Here is a 12,539-nt window from a genome sequence, read left to right as displayed (position 1 = left end):
CTCATCTTGCTTTATTGGCCGAGGGATCCGGCGTACAGCTTGCGGGTCATGTGGCCAGCATGACTAAGCCGCTTCTGGCAAACCAGAGCAGCGCACAGAAACACCGTTTACCTTCCCGCTGAAGCGGTACCTATTTATCTACTTGCACTTTGATGTGCTTTCGAACTGTGAGGTTGGTAGGAGCAGGGACCAAGCAACGGGAGCTCACCCCGTCGCGGGGATTTGAACCGCTGACCTTCTGATCAGCAAGTCCTAGGGTTATGTACTGAGTTGACTAGGATCCAAACTGCAGCAGTCTGACTGGTCCCAGAACAATAGGATTGAGATTGCAGCAGTCTGATTGGTCCCAGAACAATAGGATTGAGATTGCAGCAGTCTGATTGGTCTGCAGGAGCCACCCAATCCAGCTCCAGGTGGAAGTGAATCCGCACTCTGATTGGCATACAGGAGTATCCCGGAATTAGCCAATCACGTGGGGCCCATTGTGTAAATAGTGTATATAAAGCAAACGTTTTGGGGGAACTACATTCCTCACTACTATGAGCTGAATAAAGAGCATGAAAGTCACACTGAACTCCGAGTATCTTTCACCTAGGCTCTGTGGTTTAACCCACAGCGCCACCCACATCCAGCGTTCAAATCCTTTTGCCCAAGAATATCACTGAGAGGCCATGGGCTACTCACTATCTCTCAATGTTGCCTATGTTACAGTCAAGGGAGGGTCTCCTATGGAAATAATGAAGTTTAAGCTTCAGAGACGCAAAAGCAACTTTAGTTCACATTGCTTAAAATTCTGGGGTCTAGCAGACCCAATCTGAGGGGTGTTAGCAAACGTCCCGCCCGGGGCAAGTTGTGAGACTGACCCCCCAGGCAGGGATGAAGCCTGAGTGCATTCCTGGCTACTCGAGTCCAGTGGCACGTTGATATGCGATTGTTCCCCAGTGTGAAGAACAACACACACAAGCCATTAAGGCTAAACTATTTTATTGTAGATAAGATGCAGATTATGTCTCTGCTTGCCAGCTCAGTAAGTCAGAGCTGTGCATAACGCATCTAGCATCTCTCTTGAGCCAGAACTGAAAGTGAAAGTAAAGATATACAGTAACATCACATGGTTGAGAAAACAGACAAAACAGCTGTCTTTCTCATGGGAAAAACACAAGTCATACCAGCCTCACTGCTGTATTTGCAGCTCGGTCTGTACGAATATCCTAACAAGGAGCAAAACCGAAATCCATTAATTTTTTGTTGCAAATATTTCCACAATCCCATACCCTCCAAGATTTATCTGATGAAAATAAGGACTTTCTATTCCATAATAATAAAAATAATTTTATTATTATGGAATAATAATACTCTGGGTAGCTTCCAACATATGCAAAAACATAATAAAACATTTTTTAAAAAAATTAAACCTTCCCTATACAGGGCTGCCTTCAGATGTCTTCTAAAAGTTGTATAGTTGCTTATCTACTTGGCTAAGGGGGGTCACATAACTCCATACCCTCCAACATTTCTCTGATGAAAATAGAGATGCCCTACCATACCCTCCAACATTTTTTCTGATGAAAGGAAGGACATCCTAAGGAAAAGCGGGACATTATGGGATAAGATCAGAAACCAGGATGGCTTCTGTGAATCCGGGACTGTCCCTGGAAAATAGGGACCGTTGGAAGGCCCGCAATCCCAAAGTTTGAGAGTCAGTAACACAGATGTTGTAAATGTGTGCAGATCTGTCATGGAACAACCCCACTGAAGCAGGTAACAGTGGTTACCCAGACCTCATTGTTGGTTGCGAAGGGGCCCCCATGACAGTTCAAGGTTTGGGGCCACAAAAATGTAGGTCCGCCACTGCTCACACGGTAGGATTGGGCCACAAGTCATCAGCTATCTATGGTGGCCCAACAGAGACTCAATCAGTGTTCTGGTTTTGCTGCCTGCATAGGCATGCCAACAACTTATGGAAGGCCACAGGCTTTCTCCCACTCCCTACACCAACCAGCAGTGGCAAAGTCTCTCTAGACAAAAGGTATTTCCTAGCAATGCTTGCAAATGTCAGGGATGAAACTCTGGGACCCTTTTACATGCAAAATGCCAACCCAACCTGTAGAGTTCAGTGCACGAAACATTATCTGCAACTCCAGCAGACCGAGAGGAGGTCAATTTACACATCAGAAGGAGGTGAGCAGGAAAAAAGTGGCATAAAAGTGGCATGATCCAGAGGCTGAGTGGAGAATTTCAGTGCCTCATCTGCTCTGAGCTTGGCTCCCCTGGGTGGCTATCCAAATGTACCGCACAATGAAAAGGGAGGGTGGGGGAATCTTAGAACATCGTGTGTGTGCCATCAAGCAAGTTGCAAAAAGCTCGCCAGCTTGTTTCAAAGTGTCCATCGCGATTTGGGACAAGGCCCAAGAAGAGAAGGAAGGCAACTGAGCAAAAGAGACGCCGGAGGAGGAAGATGTGGGGGAGAGAATTTCCATTGCTTTCATTTCTCCCACTCCATAGGCAAATATGCACAGCATGACCGAGGTTCAAATGATAACACACAGGGCATAACAATGGCAGATTAACAAAGGCATGCTGTTCTGCAAATTCTGTTTCCTTTCCTTATTCGTCTCCCAGGGCTCCAGGGTTCAGTCGGTCCGCTGCCAGCTAGCTGGTACATTTGTGCTAGGCCATGGTTTGGTGGAGCATAACGTGCAAACAAGACCACTGGTTATTTTGTATTTTGATTAACAGAATGGTAAGCAGAATGAACTATTTCCCAAGACTCACCATTTGTTATGCTGCCTATTTGTATTGTCCAGCCACACGCTGAAAGAGAATCTGACCACATTCTTAACAGCATCATTGGAAACTGCCTTATTCTGGGTCACTTGTTTTGTCCATGAAGTCCAGTGTTGCCTACACTGGCTTGCAGCATCTCTAGCTCTAAAAGTTTCAGGCTGGGGACATTCCCAGCCCTACCTGGAGATGCCATGCAATTGAACTCAGGACTTTCTGCATGCAAAGCAGCTGCACCAATGCTATACTATAGCCTCTCCTGCTCCTCATCAGGATGGTGGAGGGGGTACAGTATTAGTATCCGTGCCACTTGGCCGCCCTGCAAGGGCATGGGCTGCTGCACTGCAAAATGAGTTTAGTTGGGACACTCTTCACCTACCTGGCAGGCGATGAGGGTAGCCCAAGATGGGGATCGCGATCAAAAGGGATCCAGCCCCTGCACCCAGGAATCCAATCCACCAAGCTCCAACCCACAGGGTATTGTCCGGTGTAAGATCAATTCTGCAGGTAAAGGGCAGAGGAGGAAGGTTACTCATTTATGGCAATTCTCTTCTCTTTGTATTCTGACAAACTGATGTCAGCCAAGAAGAAGCCAGGGATGATCTAGACAAAAATCTTATGACGATGTCACAGTGACCCTACTTCCCAGGCTGGCGGAGACTTTTGGAGGTGAGGGAAGCATTTTGCAATGATTAGAAATGAACCCGAATTCCACTTGAGTTGGAATTTATCAGGCTGGGCTCACTTCAAGGCTCAAAGGCACACTCTGGGATTCAAGATTAATAGATTGCAGGCTCAACTGCTTAAATTAATGTAAAATGAAAGTTTTTACGCAAGATTGAAGTACCAAAACAGAGCGAGTGAGCAGGGTTTTTTTTTTAAGAGCATTGGCTGCAGTTATAATATCTGCCAATAGCTTTAGCAAAATTATCAGCACAGGTCAAACGGCCTCCCTTTCTTTTCAACCAAAATTATCTGTGCATTTGGCATATGTCCTTAATTCATAGGACCACTTAATTGCTTATTGCTGCAATAATCACTCCATGAGCAGTGCTTTGGCCAGAGATAAAAGCACTCCTGGAAAATAGCAAGGTATTATCCTTCTGCCTTCCCTACAAAGGTGCCCTTGACCCCAGAGAGAACCCTTAAACCACCCTTATCTTGAACAATTTTTTTTGCATGGGACTTCCTTGTAGAAACAACCATGAACAGATAAACCTTCCAAAAGGAACCATTTGGTCATCTAGACCATTATCGTCTAATGTTATGGTTGGTGGCTGTCCAGGGGATGGGCAGAAGTTTTTTTCCCCACCCCTACCAGAGGGAAATCACATGTGACCTTCCACATCCAAATCATTTTCTCTGCCATGCAAATATGGCCTGTCCTTTAGCATCTAGAGTACCACAGTTGTACTATAATGGTTAAGATGCCATAGTACCTGGAGTGTACCTGAATTGTGATGTTTTTGATCCTGCTTCACCTGATTATCCTGATGTCTCCTGTTCTGCCACCTGGCTTACCCTATGCTCTGGATTCCTTTTTATCCCCAATTTCTAGTTCCTGGTTCCAGGCTGCTGTCTCCAGCCCTGCCTGGCCTAAAGACTGAACCTGAGACTTTCTACATGGAATATAATAAGAGCACAAGGAGAACCTTGCTGGATCAGGCCAAAGGCCCATCTATGCTACCCGAGTTAGGAAGAGAGCAGAGGGAATTGTCGCAGATCCTTTGCATCCCAGTCATCATCTATTTGACTTACTTCCATATGGACATCGCTGCAGGACTTTATACACAAAAACGGCTAGGCACAGGAACAGTTTCCCCCCCTTGTGCCATTAGATTGTTAAATTCGTAGTTGTGTAGCGGAAGGGGAGGCCAGTTATGGGTGGGGTTTCTTTGCTGTGTCATTGTATTGTGAGTGGAACAGTGTTTGTATAAGGTATGTTTACATTGCAATGTAGACGAAGCAAAATTCCAAGTATGTTGGAAAATATACTTGGCCAATAAATTATTCCTATTCCTATTATTCCTATTCCTAATCCAGCACTCTGTTGTCATATTGGCCAGCCCAGATGCCTCTGGGAAGCAACAACACCCTCTTGCCACTTGTGATTCTCAGCAACTAGGATTCAGAGGCATGTTGCTCCAACAGTGGAGGTAGAACATAGCCAGCAGGATTGGTAGCCATTGATAACCTCATCCACTTTTGAATCTACGCATGCTTCAGTATAGTCCAAGTCATCAGAAGTGAATGGGCTAAAATCCTGAATGAATGTCGTTGGAGCTTCCTGTGACTGATGATAGAGGCCTTCACAGTTCTTATGCTCTTGCAGCAAGGAGCTAATATTTAATTAATAAAATAAATAAAATCAGCAGTTGAGGAAGAACACAGCCATCACCACTATGGGGTAATAATAATAATAATAATAATAATAATAATAATAATAATAATAATAATAATAATTTATTACAGTCAGAGACCAGCTTATGAAACACACATGGGACTACAATCCCAAAAGCAAAACAAAAATTTAAAGCAATATACAACAATGGATTTAAAGTTTAAAAATGTGATAGGCATATAAACACATTAAAACTTTAAGATAAACTTCCATAGAGAAATGACCCAGAGTCGCCCGTAGATCCGAGTTTGGGAATTTTCTTAACAAACTAATTTGAATCGGGGGGTGGTCTGTGCCTACAGATCTGTGTGCAGAATCTGGCGACCATCCAGGTCATCTTGTGATCTTTGCCTAACAGGAGATCAAATTTTTGCTTTTCCGGGAGGTCAGCAAGCCTCACCAGCAGGGGGTCAATGGTATCTCTACGTGCCTCGTCGTAAAAAGGACATCTTAAAAATTACGTGTTCGGAGCTTCCTATATCCCCCAATGGGCAGGCGCAAAGTCTCTGGGCAGATGGTACTTTTTTACAGGATCCTTCCAAGACCGGCAAGGGCACAGCCGAGCTTCTGGCAAGTGTAAAAGCCCTTCTTGGATTTTTGGATACGAGAAAAAAGAGATATGCTGCCGGTGCAGCTATCTCTCTCTCGATTTCTACAATTTTGTAGTCGGGGCACCTTAAGCAATCCTGTTGTCTCTCGGTGTCTATAATTCTTTGCCTAACCATAGCTTTTTGCTTGGCCCAAGCCCAGACTTAGAAGGGCTTGAGGGGCAAACCCCAGTTTCTGAAGGGTGTTCAGGACTGCTGTCTGCCAGCCTGACTGGAACGGGCCGCAAAGGATCAGTGGAGCTCTACCACGGGGGAGCAGTTTCAGTGTCAGCCATTTATAGACTGATGTTAGGCTGATATGAGCCTCCACTTTCATCATCCCCGTTTCTAGTCTGACCCATGCGTTTGATACGCATCTGTTCCGCTACAGGGCTATAATCTACTGGGGCTAGAAAGTTGCAGCCAATTGAAGCTGATCAAAGGATCATAGAATTAGAAGGTTGGAAATGACCATGAGGGTCATCTAGTCCAACCCCCTGCAGTGCAGGAAACTTTTGCCCAATGTGGGCTCAAACCCATGACTCTGAGATTAAGAATATCATGCTCTATCAACTGAGCTAAGATGCACGACAGGACCTGTATAATACAGTCATACCTTGGGTTACATACACTTCAGGTTGCGCATTTTCGGGTTGTGCACCGCGCCGAACCCGGAAGTACCGGAATGGGTTACTTCCAGGTTTCGGTGCTTGCTCATGCACAGAAGTTTTGCGCATGTGCAGAAGCGCCAAATCGCGACCCGCACACGTGCAGACACAGCGCTGTGGGTTGCGAATGCTGCAGGTTGTGAACGTGCTTCCCACATGGATCACGTTCGCAACCCGAGCGTCCACGGTACTTGGCCTTACTGTATATTCTGCCGTATAAGACTACTTTTTAATCCAGGGAAATCTTCTCAAAAGTCGGGGGTCGTCTTATACGCCGGGTGTAGAATCTGCGGTCGAGTATATCTCAAACTCTATATATTTTAACTGGAAAAGTTGGGGGTCGTCTTATACGCCCAGTCGTCTTATACGCTGGAAAATATGGTATGTATAATATGGGACGTGTTTTTCTGAAAATGCTGGAGTTGAGCTACATTTCATGTTTGAAGCCTGTTTTTGAGTTCAGCAGGATGAGAGCATATTGCCTGTGTCTTTAATTTTAAAACAAAAAAAACAAAAACCTAGGTAAAAGGTTGAACAAGAATTTGCTGTGTCCAAGATAAAGAATGCTAAACTTACTGTCTTCCGATTTCAGTGTAAATGTTCAGAAAGATCCCTCCAACAAGATAGCCAGCTGCAGGGCCCAATATGGCAGCAGTGTAGAAAATAGCTGAAAAAGAAAGACAACAAGATTGACATGTGGAAAGGTTCAAAGTTCAAAAAGTCAGTTCTGAATTCTAAAGTTTTGCTGAAGTTCAGATTTGTGGGAAAAAATAAAAATAAAAATTCATTGCAGATGTACCATCAGTTTCTCTAAGTTCCCAACATTCTCTCGCTGTCACTGGGGAACATATGTTCGTTCACCCACGTTAGTACTGCAAAGGGAAAGCTTAAGTGCTGTAGGTGGGTTTTTGCCATAGGTGGGTTCAGAGATGGAGGAGAAATATGATTCAGATTACATTTAAAGGCGAATCTGTGTAATTCTCACTCTCTGAAACAGAATGAGAAATGAAACACAGCCATCCTTTGAAATTCAGACTGCTCCAACTTTGGTAGTTCTCCAACCAAGCAATGGATCCAAAAATGCATATCCTGCGGTAAAGTGTGAAAAAATCACATTAAAATGTATTGTTTCAGAGGGAAATGCGAAAATTGCAAACAAAGATGCACGTTTGGAGAATTTTGCGCTCAAATACTGATAAATTCTTATGAAGACTTGCTTTTTTAATTTTTTTTAAAAAATTGCAAACAAAAATGGAAATGTGGAGAACTGAACTTAAGACTTAATTATCATCTGTGCAAATTGCACTGAGATGGTGGCTTAGAAGGCAATTATAAAATTAATGGTAGCATTAGTAGTAGTAGTAGTAGTAGTAGTACTGCAGCTAATTCACTGTGCCTGAATAAATCTTAGGGCTTACTCCTTCTGTAGATGACAAGAGGAGGGATGTTTCTTGATTCCATTTTGTGGCTGACGAATGATACGCAGGCAGTCGCAGAGGGAAAACTCATTAACTCCTTTGCATTGCACAGCTCTTCAGCACTCAAGCTGGCTAATTGCTACACCTGTGACTAATGCTTCCTTTTGTGTGTACTATAATTCATTGAGATGGGGTAGGGAAGAGCACTGTGTGACAATGCTGCAAGGATCAGGCTTGACTTGTGGAGCTAAGGACGTAGTCTGCTAGAGAGCTGGTCCTCTTGCACGGAAGGCAATATAAGGAAGGATAAATAATAACTAATATCTTATCCTACCCCCCAAATCTATCCAACGGGGCAGGTGTGTGGGAAGGAGAAAGCAACACCAACATGCCCTCCATGACTTGATGTCAGGGACCGTGCAGAGGAGGGCTGAACTGGGGAGGAATGGTGGGCGCCTCCCCCTCCCCCTGCTCCTGAATCTTCCCAGGAGCAGGAGGACAGTATAGATTTGGAACAGTGGTTTGCAGAGGGGCATAGTTCAGAGGGCAGAAGCTGGGAAATACTGGATGGGGAACAGCTAGGAGAAGAAACACTGGGAGAGAGAGGGTTAACAGATTCACTGTCTCTGGAAAGCATCCATCCGCTCTCCCCAAGGTCAAGAAGAGCTGAGAAAGTGGCAGAAAAGAAAGGACACAAATCACAGAGGGGACAAACTCAGATTACAAGACGTAGCAGTGACATGGATTAATAGGGACGTAAAGGGGTGGGATTCTTAATTGGGAGCACAGCCCTTTCTAGGAGATGGGTTCTTTGTTCTCTGACTGTGATTATTAAAGTTTCTAACTGGTAAGAAGGCTCCTTTTCTTTTGTTCTGCCTATCTACTGCCACGGGGGGAGTAAGCTGATTCCCTGAAGCCTGACACTTACCGATATACACTGGGGAATAGTTAGACTTGACATTTTCATCCAAATAGGTCACTCCAAGAGTGTATAATGGCGTTGCTCCGATCCCGTGTAGGAACTGTCCGAGCATGAAGACAAACCGGTAACTGGAGAGGCTGGAGACGCTTTCCGAGCACCCCACGCTCTGATTGGAGGAGCACATGCCAATCTCCTCCGAGAAATGTACTTCGTATTGGCTGGTGGTGAACTGGGGCAGCGCAAAGATGACCGACCCAATGCCCATGATCAATACCCCCCAGCCGAGCCACCGCGGTTTATGCCCGTTCCCCCCAAAGTAACTGACAAACGTCAAGCACACACAGGCGGCGATGTCGTAAGAGCTGGCAATCAGCCCGCTCTCGTAGCTGCGGAGATCGAACCGCCGCTCTATGGAGGTGATGACCGTATTAATGAAGCCGTTCACGGTCATCCCCTGGAGGAAAGAAGCCACGCAGAGGAAGAACAAGACCCCCTTGGGCGTGTTGAAGAACTGTAAACAACTTGGCGTGAAGGCTCCCCATCCGCACACCAGCACTTCCCCTTCTGAGGAGACGTATTTAATGCCTTTGCTGAACTGGCTCTTGTTTTCGGGTCCCTCGTCACAGAGGGGTTTAATGCAGGAGTCCAAAGGGCTGTTTTCGCTGGAGTATAAAGTGCCATTGCTCTCGGAAGTGTTGCAAGATTCCTTGGGACTGGTCGTATCAAAAGTAAGGCTGTTCTCCGCTGGGTTGGACGGGCTGGAGAAAATGAGTTTCTGGGTAAAGTTGAAGCCATTTTCTCCTGCCAAGTTGTGAGGCATTGCCACCAAAGAGGAGCCAAGAGGCGTGTTGTGCTTTTTTTCTTCTCCCTTCCCCAGGCTGGCTTGTGTTCTTCTAACAGGGGGCGGAGGTCTCGGCTTTCAGAAGGGGAGAATTTGCAATAAGTGCACCGACGGCAATGCTGAGACCTTGAAACTGCTTCATTCTGGAAAGAGATAATCAGATGGAATAAGGAGGTGCATTTTTTTATTTCATCACATTGCATTTTTATCCTGATTTTCCTCCACGAAGCAACACTCCCAACCATGCATTTTATATTTTTTAAAATAATAAGTAAATTAAATACCGTGTTTCTCCTAAAATAAGACACCGTCTTATATTTTTTTTCACTCAACAAAACACAGTATGGCTTATTTTCAGGGGATGTCTTATTTTAACCGTGTTGCATTGGTACGCTGCATAGCCACGCCTCTCCAGGCTGTTTTAATGGGAGGTACCACGTCACTATGGCTTATTTTCGGGGTATGGCTTATTTTTGGGGAACGGCTTATATTTCGCAAATGCATAGAAGTCCTGCTATGGCTTATTTTATGGCTATGTCTTATTTTAGGAGAAACAGGGTATATATTGATATAAACACATGCAATATACAGTAAAAATAATAAGTGTAACCAATACAAATGCATGTAGAAATAGAAATATTCTAAAATTAAAGTGTAGACACAATGGGGAGGAAAACCTAAAAGCAATCTTTACACAGTATGTGACTGTCCCAAGGTCACCTAGTGAGTGACCACCAACTTGGATCGCTTTAGAAAAAGTGTTACACAAATTCATGGAGGATAAGGCTGACAATGCCTATTTAGCTATGTTGGCTATGCCCTGCCTCCTGGCTGTATGCCTCCGAATGCCAGTTGCAGGAAACCACTGGTGGGGTTGTGCTGAGGTCCTGATCGCTGGCTTCCCTTGGACATATGGTCAGCGATTGTGATTTCGTTGAGATTCCTGCATTGCAGATGGTTGGACAATGTGACTCTTGGGTTCCCAAATCTACAATTACGTTTTTTTTTATGTGCTTCTCACAGGTCAGGCCACGGCATGGTTGCACTTTTAGCCCCAGACATTGCACCCACTTCCTGCAACAACAAATCTAACCAATCCAACTCAATGGTGCAGTGTTGGAAAGTGTCAATCACTTCTCCCACCTGGGCAGCTATCTTTCCACTGAAATCCAGCATCACTTGCGCTCTGCGAGTGCAACTTTCTCCCGATTGAAGCGCAGAGTGTTTGATGACCAGGAAATTCACAGGGAAACCAAAATGCTACTTTACAAAGCTATTGTACTACCAACCTTACTGTATGCTTGTGAAACATGGACCAATTAAAACCCCATCTCCAACTCCTCAAAAGATTTCATCAATGGTGTCTCCAAAATTTTTTACACATCACTTGGGAAGATAGGCAAACTAATTCCAGTGTACTGGAAGAAGCAAAGATCACCAGTGTCAAAGCAATGATTCTTCAACATCAACTTCATTGGACTGGTGATGTTGTGCGGATGCCTGATTATCATCTTCCAAAGCAACTACTCTTATTACAAACTTAAAAATGGAAAGCGTAATGCTGGTGATCAACAAAACAGGTTTAAAGACTCTCTCAAGGCAAATCTTAAAAAATGTAGTATAAACACCGACAATTGGGAAACATTGACCTGCCAGCGCTCCAAGTGGAGAACAGCCTTTACCAAAGGTGCCATGGTCTTTGAAGACGCTCAAACTCAGGACAAAAGGAAGAAAGGTGCTAAGAAGAAGGTACATTTGGCAAACCCTCACCATGATCAACTCCTGCCCAGAAACCTACTGTGTGTCCCCACTGTGGAAGAATGTGTGGATCCAGAATTGGCCTCCACAGTCACTCGTGGACTCACTGTTAAGACTGTGTATCTGAAGTGTATCTGAAGAAGTGTGCATGCACACGAAAGCTCATACCAAGAACAAACTTAGTTGGTCTCTAAGGTGCTACTGGAAGGAATTTTTTTTTTATTTTTTTATTTGTTTTGACTATGGCAGACCAACAAGGCTACCTACCTGTAACTGTTAAGACCGTGTTCATGGAAGACAATCTTACTCAGCTACAAGTGATCGTCAAAGAAGAAGCACTTTTAGCACTTTTTAGCCACTTTCTGTAACAGCTGGGCACTGCACATGGTTTCTATGCAGACCATGGATGTTCTCACTGTGTGGAGCTCCTAAACATGATTAGGATCTGATCCACTAGGATTTCTTTATAGTCAATTGTGCACAGCACGTGGTTGTGGTAGGAAGCAGACAGGATGTCACACATTACCGGGTGATGAAAAGTAGGACTGTTACGCAACTAGTTCATATTTAGGATCATTTCATTAAGGATGTTTCTCTATTTCTCCTTTGAAATAGGCCAAGTTAATCCTGTGGGAACACTTGTAATACAAGGACACTATCAGGAAAAGCAATACTTCCCCCACAAAAAGGATAAGGATGAAAGAAACGCAGCGGGGAAAAAGAAAACAACGTTTTAGAAGAGAAGCCCAGATGGAATTCATGCATTCCATGGCTATGTTATTTTTGAAAAAAAGAGTTATATATAATGGATCACTTTCCTGGGTTTTAAGCTGTCTTCAGAATAGAAAAGGTTCCTTTTGTGGAGTGTTCTGATTGTTAATAAATAGGTTTACTCTCTGTCCCATCTCAAAGCCGCGGTCAGTGCAAGACCGGGGTGCAAATATATTTTGCAGTAATTTGAATGACTTTATTAACATACTGCTTAAAAGTTTGCAGAAATCCCACACTTTCTAACTCATTAGGAATATGGGAAGCTGTCTTGCATTAGTCAGAGTAGACAACAGTGTGCTAAATGGTCCAATGGAATGACTTGGTAGAAGGCAGCTACCTCTGTTTCTGCACCGAGTCAGACCATCTGATTGGTCCATCTGGCTCAGGAT

General features: G+C 44.4%; 1 protein-coding gene across 1 annotated transcript in view; it reads right to left on the bottom strand.

Moving 5' to 3' along the window:
* SLCO4A1 (solute carrier organic anion transporter family member 4A1) overlaps nt 1-9,676 on the bottom strand; it is a 29,091-nt gene extending 19,415 nt beyond the window's left edge. Inside the window, exons 1-3 of the mRNA XM_033153696.1 lie at nt 8,787-9,676; nt 7,017-7,107; nt 3,164-3,285 (exon numbers count right to left, since the gene is read on the bottom strand). Coding sequence (XP_033009587.1) covers nt 3,164-3,285; nt 7,017-7,107; nt 8,787-9,600 — 1,027 coding nt within the window. The 5' untranslated portion in view covers nt 9,601-9,676. The remainder of the gene's footprint in view (nt 1-3,163; nt 3,286-7,016; nt 7,108-8,786) is intronic.
* Between the last annotated feature and the right edge of the window lie 2,863 nt (nt 9,677-12,539).

The sequence above is a fragment of the Lacerta agilis genome, chromosome 6, assembly GCF_009819535.1.
Source record: "Lacerta agilis isolate rLacAgi1 chromosome 6, rLacAgi1.pri, whole genome shotgun sequence".
Classification (NCBI taxonomy): Eukaryota; Metazoa; Chordata; class Lepidosauria; order Squamata; family Lacertidae; genus Lacerta; species Lacerta agilis.
The sequence above is the reverse complement of the archived record's forward strand: the minus strand, read 5'-3'. Positions and strand labels throughout refer to the sequence as shown.